The 19,526-nt window shown below is 37.4% G+C and overlaps 1 protein-coding gene across 1 annotated transcript in view; it reads right to left on the bottom strand.

Annotated features, from left to right (window-relative positions):
- The window catches only part of PIBF1 (progesterone immunomodulatory binding factor 1), a 229,162-nt gene that overhangs the window by 18,868 nt on the left and 190,768 nt on the right, over positions 1–19,526 (bottom strand). The window contains exon 15 of the mRNA XM_068984596.1: positions 14,830–14,914. Coding sequence (XP_068840697.1) covers positions 14,830–14,914 — 85 coding nt within the window. The remainder of the gene's footprint in view (positions 1–14,829; positions 14,915–19,526) is intronic.

Here is a 19,526-nt window from a genome sequence, read left to right as displayed (position 1 = left end):
GGCAGAGGAATCAGAGATCAAATTGCCAACATCCACTGGATCATCGAAAAAGCAAGAGAATTCCAGAAAAATATTTATTTCTGTTTTATTGACTATGCCAAAGCTTTGACTGTGTGGATCACAATAAACTGTGGAAAATTCTGAAAGAGATGGGAATACCAGATCACCAGACCTGCCTCTTAAGAAACCTGTATGAAGGTCAGGAGGCAAGTTAGAACTGGACATGGAACAACAGACTGGTTCCAAATCGGGAAAGGAATATGTCAAGGCTGTATATTGTCACTCTGCTTATTTAACTTATATGCATAACACATTATGACAAACACTGGTTGGAGGAAGCACAAGCTGGAATCAAGATTGCTGGGAGAAATATCAATAACCTTAGATATGCAGATGATACCACCCTTATGGCAGAAAGTGAAGAACTAAAGAGCCTCTTGATGAAAGTGAAAGAGGACAGTGAAAAAGCTGGCTTAAAACTCAATATTCAGAAGACCAAGATTATGGCATCTGGTCCCATCACTTCATGGCAAATAGATGGGGAAACAGTGGAAACAGTGTCAGTCTTTATTTTTTGGGCTCCAAAATCACTGCAGATGGTGACTGCAGCCATGAAATTAAAAGACACTTGCTCCTTGGAAGAAAAGTTATGACCAACCCTGACAGCATATTGAAAAGCAGAGACATTACTTTGCCAACAAAGTCCGTTTAGTCAAGGCTATGGTTTTTCCAGTAGTCATGGATGTGACAGTAGGACTAAAAAGAAAGCTGAGCGCTGAAGAACTGATGCTTTTGAACTGTGGTGTTGGAGAAGAGTCTTGAGTCCCTTGGACTGCAAGGAGATCCAACCAGTCCATCTTAAAGGAAATCAGTCCTGAATATTCATTGCAAGGACTGATGTTGAAGATGAAACTCCAACACTTTGGCCACTGATACAAAGAACTGACTCAGCTGAAAAGATTCTGATGCTGGGAAAGATTGAGGGCAGGAGTGAAGGGGAGGACAGAGGATGAGATGGTTGGATGGCATCACTGACTCAATGGACATGAGTCTGAGTAAACTCTGGGAGTTGATAATGGATAAGGTAGCCTGGCGTGCTGCAGTCCATTGGGTGGCAAAGAGTCGGACATCACTGGGCGACTGAACTGAACTGAACTGAACTGTTCTAAACCAAGTACATACCTATATTGGAGGTTTAAACTACATCTGAAAGAGCATTTAAACATTTTATTTTGGAAACTTTTAGTCCCCATTTTCTACTGCTCAACTTTAACCATTATCAACATTTTGGCAATAAATAGTTTTTTCTTAAAAACAGCTTTATTGAGATATAATTCACATGCCAATAATAGTCATCCATTTAAAGTATAAAATGAAAAAAAAATTTTTTTCATCACCTCAGAAGGAAACCTGAGTCCTTTAGGAATCACTCCACTATCTCACCCTGCCCTCAATTTACCAGCCACAAGCAACCACTAATTGACTTTCTATTTTGGCGGATTTCTTTGTTCAAGGCATTCCAAATGAATGGAACTTGTGTATCCATTGTGACCAGCTTCTTTCACTTAGCATGGTGTTTTCAAGGTGCATGATGTTATATATCTACTAGTAATTCATTTATTTTTATGACTGAGTAATATTTCATTGTACAGCTATCCCACATTTTGTTTAATCCATTCATCAGCTGGTGGACATTTGGGTTGTTTACACATTTTGGTTGCTGTGAATAATGCTGTTAACATCTAACATTCATGTACAAGTTTCTGTGTAGACATGTTTTCATTTCTCGAGTAAAAAACCAGTTGTGGAATTGCTGGGCCATATGGTAACTCCATGTTTAATCACCTGAGGAACTGCCATAATGTTCTGTCAACATTGTTTTTATCTACTTCCTTTCCAGTTATTTTGAAATATTTGAAAGCAGATTTCAGACCTCAGATCATTTCACTTGTAAATATTTCAGTAGAGATTTTTATCAGATAAGGATTTAAAAAAAATATATCATTATCACATCTAACAAAATAGTTTAAAAGAAAATGCAAAATTATTATAAAGTTATCTATTGATACTCTAAGTGTCCAAAGATAATTTAAAATCATTATCAAAGCCAATTTTTAGCACATCTCAATGTATGATTTAAAAAGTTTATTATTATTGGAGTATAATTGTTTTACAATGTTGTGTTAGCTTCTGCTGTATAATGTGAATCAGTGTGTATGTAAGTATGCATATATATCCCCTCCCTCTTGAGCCTCCCTCCCACCCTGCCCCCCATCCCACTCCTCTAAGTCTTCATAGAGCACGGAGCTGAGCTCCCTCTGGTACATAGCAGCTTCCCACAAGCTATCCATTTTACACATGGTACTGTATATATGTCAATGCTACTCTCTCAATTCACTCAATATATAATTTTTTAAGAAGGTAAAGTATACCTTGAATGCAAATACCACTACACTCTAAAGAATAGACAAAACAGATTTTTGTCTGGCAAATTAATATTCATGTAGCATTTACTATGTTCCAGGCTTTGCACTATGTATTTTATACAAAAATCTAATCTTCAGGATTTCCCTGGTAGTCAGTGGGTAAGACTCTATGTTCCCAATTCAGGGGGCCTGGGTTTGATCCCTGGTCAGGGAACTAGATCTTGCATGCTGCAACTAAAGCTCACTGCTGCCAGTAAAGATCCTGCATACCAAACAAAGATCAAAGAACCCATGTGCTGCAACTAAGATCCAGCACACACCCAATAAATAGAAAAAAAAAAATTTAATCCTCTGTTAAATACCAAGAGGTAGATATTACTGCAATTTTCAAGACAAACTGAGGTTTAGAAGATTTTAAGAAATACAGCCAAATTCATTAGCTATTAAGAAATGAAATCAGGATTCAAATGAATTCAAAGCAATTCAAATTAGAATTCAAATGAATTCATTATTTACACAATAATGCAGATGCTCTCTATCAAGGCCTCTGACAGTCATAATTTCAGGTTTGGAAGGGACCTTCAGGTTATTTAACCTCTATACAAAACAAAACAAAGCACCAATAGCAACCACACAAAGCAAACCAAACATGTCTCCATATAATGTCTACCCTTAGGTTTTAATTCCAGCCTTTGGAGAGATGTATCACAAGTCTATTTCTGCCTCTTTCACATGCCTACTTCGAATTTTTTGTATCTCTCTAAATCTTTTCTACCCTGTTGTTGTTCCTGACCGACTTTTTGTGGTCCCATGGACTGCAGCACGGCCAGGCTTCCCTGTCCTTCATTATCTCCTGGAGTTTGCTCAAACTCATATCCATTGAGTCAGTGATGCCCATCCAACCATCTGTCCATCTGCCCATCTGTCTTCCCCTTCTCCTGCCCTCAAACTTTCCCAGGATCAGGGTCTTTTCCCATAAGGTGGCTCTTCACATCAGGTGGCCAAAGTATTGGAGCTTCAGTTTTCTTCTCTAAACACCCCCAAATCCATTAATCTCTCTTGGCTGAATGGAATTCTTTTATCATCTTGATTCTTTTCCTCTGATTACCTCCTGGTAAGTATTCAAAGTTTTAAGTCTAGAACAGAATGAAGTCCTGGCCAGAACAGAGAAGAATAAGGCTTATCTACTCCTTATTCTAATGCATTTCAGATGATAAATATTTTTGGAGTCATACTCTATCTACCATGGAAAGCTTAGTGAGAGCTCAAGGATTTAGTAAATGAGACACAATTGTGCTGTCATAGCCTAGGGGACATAACTAATCACTAACAACATTCTTTCCTGAACTTGGATATAATCTTAAGGTCATCCTCAACAGTGAGGCAGGTAGAGGAAGCTAGCATTATTAGACACTGAAGTAGGCTACTGCTACTGATGACTGAAAACAGAAGTGTGGGAACCTCAATTCTGTTCTGATTGGTTTGTGCAGATCCCTTCATTGATCTGATTACCAAATTTCACCTTGGACTTTTAACGGCCTTGCCTCTGGTATACATGTCGTCTTGTACCTGGCTTTTCCTTCTGTACCAGTATTCATCTAGCTGTTGTCTTTCTGGCTTTTATTATTTCAGTATAATCTGGTAGGTTTTGATGTAAATTCTTGTTGATTTCCATCATTAATTTCAGACTCCAGGCTCTTTGAGACTCTTCGGTGTCTGGAGTGTGACTCACTCTAGTGCCCGAACTTCTCCATGTTATATTCCCAGTCTTCCTTCAGTGTCAGCGACTTGATACAGGATACAGATGTCCTAAGTTTAAATTAAAATACTGCCAAAGAAGACCATAATCATCTCATTTCACTGTTAATATTCTCTCCTGGCCAACACATATTTCCAGAGACTTATTTTAATAGCTTTGCAGTTTGTTTTGTGCGTGTCCTTATACCCAAGAATTGTTTAGTTTGTTATAAACAGCTGCTAGCCTAAGAGTCATAAAAACACAGGGTTAGAAATGATAGCAAGAGGTCATTCACTTGTTCCTTACTGATAAAAAAAGGTCAGAGAAGTGTACTTACTATTTAAAAGGAAACATACCAAACTTCTAAAATGTAGTGGGAAAATACACATTTCATTCTTTAAAAAAAACAAAACAAAACAAACCTAAAATGAGAAAATGAAAGGTCTATGTGATACATAATAGATGTGAAAGTATGATGCAAAAACTGTTAAAAGGGCATATGTACACAAATAAGGTATTTCTATGATGAGATAGAATGTTTCACCCAAGACAGAATTTTACCTGCAGGACACAACAGGGGTATTTGTAATTTTAAACCTGATGATGAAAAGATTAAAAAAGAAGCCAAGGTACTTATGAAAATCAAAATAATCTGACCTAGTTCTGTTAAGTTTAGTGCAAGTCCACATAAACATGGAGGTCTACAGAGTATAACCTTAAACAAAAACTGTGTGTCTTTAGGCAATTCAAAATTGAGGAGAGGAAACATTCAGTTGCTGCTTCTGTCAAGTGGGTATAAGGCCATCACAGGGCTCTTTGGATATTTTAGTTATAACATAATTGGGCTGAAAACAATTAAAATATTTTGGTAGGAAGAAGTTATATTATTACACTTTTACATAGTAGGTTTAGTTTAGTCATACTTCAAGTCTATTTAAATCCAACACTTGCAAAATGAGTATTTTTTGCAATACTTTACTCTCTGTATTTCCTCAGACTTTAATTGACATACCCTTGTGTGGAAAAAATAAGCATTCTCAAATTTTATAGGGAAAATATGACTTATACTATATATGTTTTAGCTTTCCACTACAATAATTACGTTTAAAACACTCTTTTACATCTAGGAAATCAAAAACAAATTTGAACTTGAAGAGCACACTACGATGAGAAGTGTATCAATCTGAGAAATAATTACATCTTCATTTAAAGAAAAATTAACTTACCCACACAGTATTTTTTTTAAGTCATGATGACTGTTCTGACTGTAAAATTTAACTACATAGGTGTCTAAGAAAAACATGTAAAAAGGTATTCTTAAGGAAATTTCAAAATAGTTAAGTATGAACCAAAAAGAATGACACACATATAGAAATATGTAATTTGTTTGAGCCCTTTATGAAGTGGATTGCCTCAGGGGCACTTGTGATGCCGAAACGTCCCTGAAACTTTCCGAGAAATCACAAAGAACATAGGAGTTAGTCCTGGAACATAAACATACCATAAAAGAATGATAATTATACTGTGACTTCATTTTGCAGAAACCTGGCTAACTGCAGGGTTTTTTTTTTTTTAAGTGACACACATCACAGTAAGAGGCAAGTTATCTGGAACCGTGGGAGTCAGGCCAACATTCAGGCAAGTGTGAGGCCTTGCACATTCTAGGCACTTACTAAGAAGTGGTTGGTTAAGTTCTGGTTAAATACTAACTGAAATGCTTGTGGACCTTGAGAGAGATTATTGACAGAAGCACTGGGTGAAAGGGTAGAAGAAGCTCGTTTTATTTTTTGAATTTTATTTATTTTTGGCTGTGCTTGGTCTTCATTGGTGCTGGTGGGCTTTCTCTAGGTGTGGCTCACGGGGGCTCCTCTCTCGTGGTGGTGGGTAGGCTTCTCATGCTGTGGAGCACAAGCCTTAGGGCATCTGGGCTCAGCAGTTGTGGCACAAGGGCCCAGCCGCTCCACGGTACATGGAATCTTAACACACCACGCATCTTTGAACCCACATCCTCCGTCCTGACAGCCATATTCCTAACCACTGGCCCACCAGGGAAGTCTGAAGTTCAGGTTTTAGAAACAGATGTATTATATTCCACAAATATATATGCATGAGGGGGGAGCACGTGAATATAGTAAAGGTTGGTTTCTAAAGCCCTCAATTTGACAGCTTCTAGTGAAATTATTCCTGGAGAAGGGAAAGGCTACCCACTCCAGTATTCTGGCCTGGAGAATTCCATGGACTATAGTCCATGGGGTTGCAAAGAGTTGGACATGACCGAGTGACTTTCACTCACACTCACTCAGTGAAATTATTATTGAAGACTGAAAAAGATTACAGTTTAACAAACATTTAATTGAATACTTGGACATGAGTGTGTGTATGTTCAGTTGCGCAGTCGTGCCTGACTCTTTGCGACCCCATGCACTACAGCCCACCAGGCTCCCCTGTCCATGGAATTCTCCAGGCAAGAATACTGGGATGGGTGGCCATTTCCTCCTCCAGGGGATCTTCTCCACCCAGGGACTGAACCCATATCTTCTGCACTGGCAGGAAGATTCTTTACCACTGAGCCACTGAATCTGGGAAGCCCAACTGAATACTTACTACGTGCTAACTACTGTGCTAAAGGCTAATACACAAAGAAAAACTAGGTGCTTCATTGGCAAGACACATGTGTAATTATGATATATGCTGCTGCTAAGTTGCTTCAGTCGTGTCCGACTCTGTGCGACCCCATAGACGGCAGCCCACCAGGCTCCCCCGTCCCTGGGATTCTCCAGGCAAGAACACTAGAGTGGGTTGCCATTTCCTTCTCCAACGCATGAAAGTGAAAAGTGAAAGTGAAGTCACTCAGTCGTGTCTGACTCTTAGCGACCCCATGGACTGCAGCCCACCAGGCTCCTCCATCCATGGGATTTTCCAGGCAAGAGTACTGGAGTGGGGTGCCATTGCCTTCTCCGATGATATATAGTGGTAGGAATATTAATACAAATATTTCTAGAGTTGTGGGAAAGAGATTTTAAAAAACTTAAGTTTTTCTTTACTGAGTTATGAAGGGCTTCAAAGAATAAACATCTGAATTGATTCTTGAAAAGGAAGGAAAAGAGGGAAAGGACCTACATTTACTGAATTACTGTCATATGTCAGAAGAGTACTACACTGTTTAATTCTCATACAATTCTGAGTTTAGAGGGGTTAAATTATTGTCTTAAGAATCCACAGTTACTAAGTAGCAGAGCTATCTTGTCTGTTCGATTGCTATATTTTTCCACAGTATTTCAAAATATGTGACGTAAAGAATATAAAGGTAATTCCAGCCTTACAAGTTAACGAGAGCTGGACATATACATTTGTAATTCTGGATCAGACCAACTGCCTACCTTCTCCATGTTTGCACCTAGCATGCTGAGTGTAAGCTGCTCGAGAAAAATTACACAGAATGGTACCACAAAGAACATATGACATCTCACCTTGGCAATTATTTGTTATGTCTGTAATACACATCACTCATTTATTATACAGCTATTTAAAACTTGTATTTTTCTCAAAATTCTGATCCTAGGACTTCCATGGTGGTCTGGTGATTAAGACTCTGTGCTTGTACTACAGGGGGAAAGGGTTTGATCCCTGTTTGGGGAACTAAGATCCCACATACCACTGCTTGGTATGGCTAAAAAAAAATCAACAGGGACTTCCCTGGTAGTACAGTGGATAGGAATCTGCCTGGTAATGCAGGGGACACAGGTCTGACCCCTGGCCTGGGAAGATTCCACATGTTGTGGAACAACTAAAGCACGTGTGCCACAACTAGCGAGCCTCCAAGCTGCAGCTACTGAAGCCCGTTTACCCAGAGCCTGTACTCTGCAACAAGAGAAGCCACCACAATGAGAAGCCTGCATACCACAATGAAGAAAAGCCCCTGCTCATTGCAACTAGAGAAAGTCTGCATGCAGGAAAGAAGACCCAGCACCGTCAAAAATAAATAAAATAAAAAACCAAATTCTGATCCTATCACCTGTCTTGCCATTAGAAAACCGCCATTAAATGGGAACTTCCTAACTTCTTGCCACTAAACCTACTAAGTTACTTTTAACATAATTTTTATTTCTCCTTTTCAAAATGGAAAAGGTGCCCCCTCCTATCTAAAGTTAAATCCCATCATTTCATCCTGGATCTCTTCCTTTCCCAGCACTTTTGCTCAATTGATCATCCTCTTTTGAACTTTCAGTGTCTCCCTCTGTTTGGCTCCTTCCTATCACTAGTTAGGCTGGATACTCTCCAACTCAGGAAGGTAAAAGCCCTTGATCTCATGCTCCCTCCCTGACCACCTTATATTCTCTTAAACAGTTGTTGTTCAGTCATTAAATTGTGTCCAACTCTTTGCAAATCCATAGACTGCAGCATGCCAGGCTCCTTGAGTTTGCTCTATCTCCTGGAATTTGCTCAAATTCATGTCCATTGAGTTGGTGATGCTACCTAACCATCTCATCTTTTGCCACCCCCTTGACCTTTTGACTTCAATCTTTCCCAGTCTTGGAGTCTTTTCCAATGAGCTGGCTCTCTGCATCATGTGGCCAAATTGCTCCAGTAGTTGAAGGGACTTACAAGAGTCTTTTCCAGTAGCACAATTCGAAAACATCAATTCTTCGGCACTTGGCCTTCTTTATGGTCCAACTCTCATATCTGTACATGATTACTGGAACAACCCCAGCTTTGACTATACAGACCTTTGTTGGCAAAATGATGTCTCTACTTTTGAACATGCTGTCTAGGTTTGTCATAGCTTTTCTTCCAAAGAGCAAGCATCTTTTAATTTCATGGCCACAATCTTTATTCAGAGGGTTGTCTATTTTTTCTATTATTATTTTTCAACGTCTATGCATTTACCAGTTCACTGAAATCTGCCTTTTAGCACCACTGAAACTGCTTTTTGTTTTAGCATTTTTAAAAATCCAAATGACACTTTCTTTTTTATCTTTGTTTGACTTGGCCCTTTGGCAGCTGAAGCCACTGCTGCCAACCTACTCCCTACTGAATGGTTCTGGCTTTAGGGATCCACTCTTCCTGATGTGCCTGCCATTTCTCTGATCACTCCCCACTCTATTGTGAGCTTTTTTTGCTCTGCCTATTCTAAACTATTAGTACTCATCAAGACTCTGTCCTAGGCCCCTCTCTGTTCTCACTCTATACACCTTCACTAGTTCTTTCTATCTGCTTCTGTGTACATACCATGTTTATGCTTTGACTCTCAAATCTCTAGCTCTAGGTAAGTTCTCTTCCTTGGACTCCAGAACCTACATTTCAAACTCTCTACTGAATATATCCACTTAGATATTTTCTTGAGTTCTTTCCCAAACTTATTCGTCCTATGGCCTTCGTAGCATCACCATAAACCCAGGACACAAGCTAAAACCCCAGGCATCAATTCTCATTCCTTCTCTCATCATTCCCTAAATCCAATCAATCACCAAGCCCCGAGATTCTGCATTCTAAATAGTTTTCAAATTGGTTCATTTTTGTTGAACACCAATATCACCAGTTTAAGCTCATGATACCAACTACTGCTCAATAAAACACTGAAAAGTTTCCTAAGAGGAGCTCTTACCATTGTCCCTAACACAGTTAGAATTTAAAGAATTAAAAGAAGAGCTTTTACATCCATTTCTTAAAATTATGCTCAGTATTTTACTAGATATTTAGCTGATTAAAGATATTTTTCCTGCTCTTGAAAGCTTAGATTATAAGGACATATGATGAAACAAGAAAAGTCACTCTAAGGAATCATATTTCTTATACTCAAAACTGAATGTTGAATTTGAAGCCCTGATACTGTTAACTAAAAGTAAGATCATGTTAGTTGGTCTTTTCCTTTATATTTTTAGAAACCTAATTATTTAAGATTTATATATTATATTTTTATACATAAAAGGTCTTAGTATAAATGGAGGCATTGAAGGGTAAAAAAGATTTCATTCCACTTGAAAGATAAAGAAAAAGCTACTTTGAAGCATCAAAAGTGAAAGAAAAGAAAAAGATTACAACACCTGGAAAGATATTTAGCTCTGAGTTTTCTGTCAACTAAGACAAAAAGGAAACACGTTAAATTACACAGTTCTCATTTTCTGGGAAAAAAAGAAAAAAGCATATAGCTTCATCTACAGCAGCAACAATTTTCTGGAACTCACACAAACAATAATTCATCATGAGATTTTTGTCTAAATGAGACTAAGAAGGATCATAAGCTTCTGTTTCAGAAAAATAAAAAAGTTTTAACGGTAAGTATGTAAGCATGGTTGGGTTACTTAACCATGAGTTACTCAGCATCAGTTTCATCTGTTAAAGTAGGGACAATGATACTTATCTCAGGGGACAGCAGCAAACACTAAATTATATACTATAAATGGAAGCACTTAGTAGGTCCCTAAAGTTTCACAAAACAAAGAGAAATGGCACCAGATTTTGTTCTGATCTTCTATAAAGGCAGAGATCATGACATTAAATTGTGTCTTCTTTTTTTTTAAATAAGATTGATTGATTTTTGGCTTCTTCTGGGTCATCACTGCTGTGGGTGGGTTTTCTCCAGTTGTGGGGAGTGGGGGCTAGTCTTCACTGTGACGATCAGGCTTCTCTTACTGCAGAGTACCGGCTCTAGGGTGCAGGGGCTTTTGTAGTTGTAGCACATGGGCTCAGTAGTTGAGGTTCACAGGCTCTAAAGCATAGGCTCAGTAGGGCTTCCCTGGCAGCGCAGTGGACAAGAATTTGCCAGCAACACAGGAGACGCACGTTTGATCCCCAAGTCAGGAAGATCCCCTGGAGGAAGAAATAGCAACCCACTCCAGCATTTTTGCCTGGGAAATCCCATGAACAAAGAGGCCTGGTGGGCTACAGTCCCTGGGGTCACAAAGAGTTAGACACAACTGAGTGACTAAACAACAATCCTTTCTTAACATTTTTTTATTAGGTTAATACACTTTCTCTAAAGAAAAGATGAGAATAAAAGTCACCCAATACACTTTCCAAATACACACAACGGTTTGTGAATGTATCAATTCTAAAAATTTATAGAATAAGAGACCACTATCGATTTTATCCTTCCTGGAAATTCTTAAGACCACAACTGAACTACTAATGTGAATGAGGTTTTAAGCTGACGTTTTGAGCTAAGACCAATACAGAAAAGAAAAACCCTGCCTCACCTATCCTAGCATTGTCAGCCCAGGACTATCCCACTCATTTTCTTTTTTTCATGTAACACATATTTGATAACTATGTAAATGAGGTGGGCATCTCATTTCATATTATTACCATACACACACAGTCTTGCCAGAACTAAGTAACATCACTTATAAAATTAAAGCAAGACCTGTCCAATGCAAAAAAGAATATGAAACACTTTAAACGTTCATTTGGTCTCTTTATGAATCACTTATTTAAACTGAGAAAATTTGCCTGATTGAATCAATGACTCATGCTAGATCATTTTCACAGGGTCCTAACAAGGGTGAGGCAAGCTCTCCGCTGCCAGCCCTGCACTGGGCACGCCCCTGAGGAGGCACCTCCACTATTTTGTGCCCTCAGTGACTGTTTGCCCTCCCCTTAGTCTCAGTCCAGATTTTCACTTTCAATAAATTTGACTTATTTATCAGAGTTATTCTTATTCAACTGTTATCTACTGGGTGTTCTGGGCACGTCACCCTCAGAGTCATAAAATGAATAAATCAACCTTGCAGATTCTGCTTCATCAGGTAAAGGTAAATGTTCAAAGGAAAGTTCAAGCATATTCCTAGGTTACAGGCAATTTTCTTTCCATAGAAGCCTTCTGCATTTGCATTTGGGTGTGCATACATTATAAGGGTTTCCCAGGTAATGCAGTGGTAGAGAATCTGCCTGCCAATTTGGGAGATGCAAGAGATGTGGGTTTGAACCCTGGGTTGGGAAGGGTCCCTGGAGTAGGAAATGGCAATCCATTCCAGTACTCTTGCCTGGAAAATCCTGTGGGCAGAGGAGCCTGGGGAGACACAGTCCACAGGGTTGCAAAGAGTCACACGTGACTGAGCATGCATGCTGTACACGTGATGCAAGTTGGTGCTAAACTGTTTCTTTCTTTCTTTCTTCCTTTTTTTTTTTGGCCAGGAGGCTTGTGGGATCTTAGTTCCCAGACTTCAGATCAAACTCAGGCCCCTGGCAATGAAAATGCAGAGTCCTAAACACTGGACCATCAGGGAATTCCTTAAACCATTTCTTAGAAAAGATTACAAGCTTATATTAGATTTGTTTCATTAAACTTGAATTTTTATTTTGCTTTGGGGAGAAAGAAAAGCTACTTTTCTTTGACTGTTTGGCATAAAGAAAAGTCATAATGTTGGATTATTTGTATACCAAAATGAAGAAATCTCAAATGCATGCAAATTAACTGATAATTATTTAATTAGATGTGTATCCTTACAAACTTCATTGATGCCATGCGGTAGCTGTCAACTTAATTCACCTTGCTAGTATTTAATTTTTATGTTAAGTCAACTTTTCCTTTAAACCTACTCAAGTATCAACCCACTATTAAAACTTAGAGCTTTTATTTGGACTCATGAATAATGTGATTCCAAGTGTGACATACAAAATATATAAATGAAGGCTTTCATATATTTTTCAGAGTTGAGCATAATTCTCTAAATTCAAATGAGACTTGCCATTCTAAATACATTATGTATTATGCAGCTTTTTTTGGGGAAAAAAAATAAAAAAAAGCTTTTGGTATGACTTAATGGACCTCTGTAGCCACTACTTCTTAAATATTCAGTTTTAAAAACTTTTGTTATGATACATATACTGAATAAATCTGGCTTCCACAGTGAGGCAACAACTATTTGAAATCAGAATCCTAGGACACAAGTAATAGTAGATAAGGCCTGGAATGCTGAAAGTCGGAAAAAAGAATAAGTATCTTCAGAAATTTCTCTACTCTGTAACTTGTTGTCAGGTCTACTTATCTACCTAAAAATCATCTCTAAAATCTAGCCCAGGGACACGTTCTTATCCTTTTCACCCATCACATAAAATACACCTTTAAGAGAACTCACTCCAAAGGCCATTTCTAAGATAAAGACAGTCTCCCAATTCCCTTGACATTATTTCTAGGATATGTGTCTTTAAGTTGTTTCTAGGAATATTCCTTGCTTCATCTCTCTCAATAATTTCCTTCCAACAATTTCTTCCCAAATACCTGATATATCTTTTCCAGACTAGGAAGCAATGTCTTCAGGATACTTATAAACCAATGGTCTGCTGTGAGCATTTCTTTCTCTGTTAGGACTGCAAAACGGTAAAAACGTGGCTAAGACAAGGCAGTGATAGTACAGTGGAAAAAATTCAGGGATTAAAAAACTAAGCTTAATGATACCAACTGTTGGTGAGAATGCAGAGCCACTGGAACTGGCACTTGTTGCTGGTGGGAATGCAAAAGACATAGTCACTTCGGAAAATAGTCTGGCAGTTTCTTACAATGTTAAGCATACACTTTCCACATGACCCAGAAATCCTGCTCCTGATATTTACCAAGAGAAAAGGAAAATTTTATTTACATAAAAACATATACACAACAGTGTACAGCAGCTTTATTTTTAAGTGTTTCCAAATGGAAATGATGCAAATGACCTTCAACTGCAAACGGATTAACAAACTGTGGTATATCCTTACAAGGGAACACTACTCAGCAATAAAAAGGACAAATTACTAATATTTATAACAACATGAATGAATCTTTTTATGGCAACTGAACAAAACCCAGATTGAAAAGACCAATAATTTTATTATTGTTGTTATTATTTCCTTTTTTGGCTGTACTACTTGGCTTGTGGGCTCTTAGTTCCCTGACCAGGAACGGAACTTGTCTCATTGTCAGTGAAAGCGCAGAGTCCTATCCCACTGGACTGCCAGGGAAATTCCCTGATAATTTTATTTATTTGACATTCTGTGAAAGGATAATACCTTTTGTTGGAAAAGGCAAAACTACAGGGATAGAAAACAGATCACTGGTTGCTCAGACTGGAGTTGGGGAAAAGGGTTCAAGAGGGAATTTTCTGTGATGATGAAACTATCTTATATATTGCTTGTGGTGATGGTTACAGAACTGTGCGCATTAACAAAATTAACAGAATTGTATGCTAGAAAGGGTGAATTTTATTGTATATTATATCTCAATAAATCTGACTTTAAAAATGAGGAAGAAAACTGAGGTTATCCCAGTGACCCATCTGGCTCTAGGCAAACCCCCTAAAACTCATTTACTTCTTTTATAAAATAGGGATTGTATTAAGTCTAAAAGATTTTTCATGAGGAAGAAATTAAAGAAAACTTATGGCTTTTAAAGTTCAACACAAATATCGTACACTAGGCACTGGCTACAGAATGATAAACAAGGCAAAGAGGTACACTAAAGAAATTTACAGTCTAGAGGGAGAAAGGTGTAACACAGATGATTATTAAATAACATGGAAATTCAATGACAGAGATATGAATAAGGCAATAAGGGGCCATAAAGAATTAGGAATTCCAGGAATAAGAATTAACTCATAATGAATATGGGCAACTGGGATCCAATAATCTCAACCCAATTTGATTCTGAAAAAGCCTAAAGTGTTAAAAAGTAAGACAAAATGGAAAAAGTACCTCACGATGATTTAGAAGTTGTTCCAAATCTAATGCCATTTGATCCTTCATTTGCTGCAAAGCTGACTTTTCTTTATTTAAATTGCTAGGGGAAAAAAATACACCAAGTTTAAAAACACTGTCATGCTAGTACAAATTTAACAAATAAGAAATTGTAGAAGATTAAAGACAAATTTGATGATTTGAACTGAAGAAAAATTAAATTTATAGTTCATAAAGATATCAGATCAGTGACTACAATGTTTGATTCAATCATTGGCCTACCTATTTTATAAGAACAATTTTTCAATCTGACAATGTGACTGAGACATTTTCATAGAATACTTTTCTGCCTAGTGGGGGCATACAACTAGTGTTTTTTCAGAGATGACTGGTTACTCCTGAAATGTAAAAAGATGAAGTGGGACTTATATAAAAGGTAAAAAGAAAGTACATATGGCACCATATTAAAATTTGAGACACTGAAAGTCAAATTATAACATTTATCCTTAAAACTGAAAGTATATTTTATAATTTGAAAGTGAAAGAAAGTGAAAGTGAAGTCTCTCAGGCATGTCCGAGTTTCTGACCCCATGGACTGTAGCCTACCAGGCTTCTCAGTCCATGGGATTTTCCAGGCAAGAGTACTGGAGTGGGTTGCCATTTCCTTCTCCAGGGGATCTTCCCGACCCAGGGATTGAACCCAGGTTTCCCGCATTGTAGGCAGATGCTTTACCCTCTGAACCACCAGGGAAGCCACATACTAAATTACCAGATATATAACTGAGATAAATTAATCAGATATTTGGTCTATAGTAAACTCAGGAAAACAATTTTTGCCTCCATATTCTTAGTTCAGTCTTTAATTTCTAAGTCTGCACTGTGGATTTTTCTTTGAAATGACCTAGTTTCTGATAGGAAAGGGTGACAAGCCTAATTGTAAGGACATATTATTATTTGAAAAGATAAATATCTGAGGCTTATCTTACACTGTCTGGAGTTTTATTATTCAACATATAAGAATTAATTAGAACCATTAAATATCCTTTGAAAGCCATTGGGGTGAGTCTATTCAGACAGTACTGCAACCAGGATTAAGAAAAGCAACAATGAATTGAAGAAGCACAATTCCTTGAATGTCAAAACAGAATCTGAGACGGTAAAGTTAACGAGAATTGTTTGCTGAACAGGGAGGATGTTTTAAGTTATACTTTAAGAAAATGGAAAGCCACCAATTCTTAAAATATTACGGGGAGTTTTTTTTTTAAACTCAAGGAATAGCAGTAGGTGTTCTGGGAGAACTGTTAATTCCAAGGACTTGAGAACAGAGAAATTCAAATTCTCTTCCTAGTAAGAGAACTTCCCCAAGGAAGCATCAGAGTGAGTCCTCTGAGACGAAAGACTAGAAGCAATTCTGACTTCCATTTCCAACTGTGCCAGATTCAACTGTGTAGTAGAATGCACCACAAATACCACCCCACTGAACCTCAGTATTCACATCTATTAAAGCGGAAATGATGCTCATGTATGTCAAAGGGACATGTGAATTATCTAATGAATGATTATATAAAACCCTGAACACAAACCTCTACATAAATGCTATACTGTGTAACTGATTTAGATAAGAGTCATAAGAGGAAAATGGTAATTAAATGTCAATAAAGGTAAGCACCTCAACAGGAAAACAAACAGACTTTTGTATTTAGGCGCCAGAGATCCTACTGAGCCGAGGAGTTGAAAAAAACTAGATATAAAGGAAATCGAGTGCCGTGTTCTGCTTGAGTACCCCCCAAAATGGTAAAGGATCGGGTGTTTCTGTTACTTTAAAATTCTATCTTTAGCTAAGAAGACAAAATATTTTTCAAAATGAAAATAAATGTCCAATAAATATGAAGAGGAATTTTCAAAGAACAGATGTGTTCATATACATACTCATATACATTTACATATTCATATACATGTACCCCCCCAACACAGAATGTAGACATGTACTCCATGTAGTACACACATGGGCGTGCATACAAAGACATAAAGACAGGCTCTCAAATATCAACAGGCCCATAAGTAAAGTACAGTGTAATAGGAATGGAACGTTGATGTAATCAAAGGATTTGGACCGAATAATTCATTAGAAATGCTTCATATGTAGTGCCTAATTTTTTTAGAATAAAGTAAATATTTCATACTTAAGTAACAAAAATAACCATATAATATGGAATAAAAGGCAAGTGGATAAACTGGCTTACAAAGCAACTCTGCGACACGCTGGCTCCACAGACATGTAGTTGCTCAGTCGTGTCTGCTTCTTTTGTGATTGCAGTCTGCCAGGTTCCTCTGTCCATGGGATTTTCCAGCCAAGAATGCTAGAGTGGGTTGCCATTTCCTTCTCCAGGGGATCTTCTTGACCCAGGGATTGAACCTGGGTCTCCTGCCTTGGCAGGTGGATTCTTTACCACTGAGTCATCAGGGAAGCCCCTTGGGTGTATATTCTCAGTCTTAGCCTTGTCTTTCTTAAATCACAATGGAGACCACTTTCAACACATGGGTCTCTAAAAGTGAATATGATGATTACTATATTCTGTGTTCTTCCACACACAGTAATTACTCAATGGAAGTTTAATCTCCATAGGACATTTCATAACAGTGGAAACTTACCCTTAAAAATACAAAGCTTCTATGCGTGACTCATAAAGCAACTACAAAACAAATCTCCTTATAAGCACATCTACGGTGAATGGTATATTACACCCATAATTGTTCAATTCACTGTTAATTATTACTCAGAAATTCGCGTTTATGGCTCTCTTTCACCTGCTGTATGAAAACATATTCCTGATATACTGTTCCTTAACTTCCTGGATCAATATACTCTGGCTTAGTCTTATAAGCCTAAGTAGTCTTCTCCTTCTAAATGACTAGTTAACAAAAAATGGAAACTGACAACAGAAAAAGAAAATTTATGCTAATTATTCTCTTTCCATGCTTCCTTCAGTCCTGACCTATAGATCAAACCTATATAACTCAGACTGTCTTGTGGATTGATAGAAATACTACATTTAGAACAGATTATTTCTTTAATGACAGTGAATAGTGATATCTCAAGTGTTAGCTATTAACATGTTTCTCACAGTCTCATTTTAGTGCATATTTACTCTAACCTTTCTAGGCACTGAATAAATTGTATCAATAGCTAAACTGGCAAGTTGTGGGTGTGACATAGTGATACTGCCTTATTTTGTAGAAAAATGATAAAATTATATTTAGTTCTTTAAAGAAGGTTATATTGTATAAGCTAGAGAAATATTTACAAATTAATCAGTTTATGTAAATATTCTTTACAATTAAAATCCACACCCAGCAAAAACAAACAGGAATTTTCAAAGAACATGATCACTTAGTCATCTTTTTGGATGGGTCATCAAATGTTTAAAGTTCGAATTAATGAAGTACAAGAGGAAGGGAGGTAACATTTACCGAGTTTCTCTTGTGCGCCGGAAGCTTTTGCTTTTTATATGCTACTTCATTTAATTTTCACAATTACCCTTTGATGTTCACATTAATATCTATATTTTTACAGATGCATTTACCATGAGAAAAAAAAACAGGCTGATACGTACTTGAAGCCCAGGATAATTCTACTCTATTTGAAATGCCACTGGCTCAGAGTCAGGGTGATGGTAGGCAGAATGTGACCTAACCTGCTGTGTCTGACTTGTTGACTGGGCTGTGTAATGTATGGCATCTTTTCATCCATGACATCAGGGTACATCTACAGCATCTTGAAAGCCATAATTAAAATGCTGAAAGCACCGTAACTCTTCACATTAGAAGATAATTGCTTCAATGAAGAGCAAGACTTCATATCCTGTGAAATATCAGTTCAGAGTCTACTAAAATAATATATAATAAATTTATGAAACACAGACAGCTTTAAAGGTCTCAGATGTTTAGCACATAAAATTTTTTTTGTTTGTTTAATTCCATAATTGGCATAGTTCTTATGATTACTTACTGTTGGTGTTATTAAGGGAGTCCTAATTTTTGTCATGGAGAAAGAAATGGCAATCCACTCCAGTATTCTTGCCTGGGAAATCTCACGGACAGAGGAGCCTGGTGGGCTACAGTCCATAGGGTGGCAAAACAGTCGGACATGACTTAGCAACTAAACAAATTTTTGTCAAGATTCAGCATATTTTGAGAAATGTTATTTCTCATTTTAAAGATATTTTCAACATAAAAATATGTTAAAAATAAGACAATACTAATAATATCAAGCATTAATTGAGCATTTTAAAGTGTAGGAACAGTGCTATATATGTTACAAAGGTTATATCATTTAGTGCACAGGTTAACCATGTGAATTAGGTGCTGTTGGTGCCACTCTCATTTCACAGATAAGAAAACTGGCTATAGTGTCCAATACTAAAGCCATTAGCTAGCCAAAATTGGCAATGAAAATTAGCATTAATTTAATTCAAATAAAATTAAAAATTTAGTTACTCAGTAACATTTACCATATGCTCAATTGCCACGTGTAGCTGGTGGCTACCATACTGGACACTGCAGAAAGGTATTATTTTATCATGACAGGAAGTTGTACTGGATGAAGTTCAGAGACTTTAATTGATTTGCTCTAATTCAAAACTAAGGACGGAGCTGGATTTGCCCTTGTCCTCCCTTTTAAAATCTGTTTTTTGAAAAGTAACTTTATTATGAAA

The sequence above is a fragment of the Capricornis sumatraensis genome, chromosome 12, assembly GCF_032405125.1.
Source record: "Capricornis sumatraensis isolate serow.1 chromosome 12, serow.2, whole genome shotgun sequence".
Lineage (NCBI taxonomy): Eukaryota > Metazoa > Chordata > Mammalia > Artiodactyla > Bovidae > Capricornis > Capricornis sumatraensis.
This window is presented reverse-complemented; position numbering and strand designations above follow the sequence as displayed.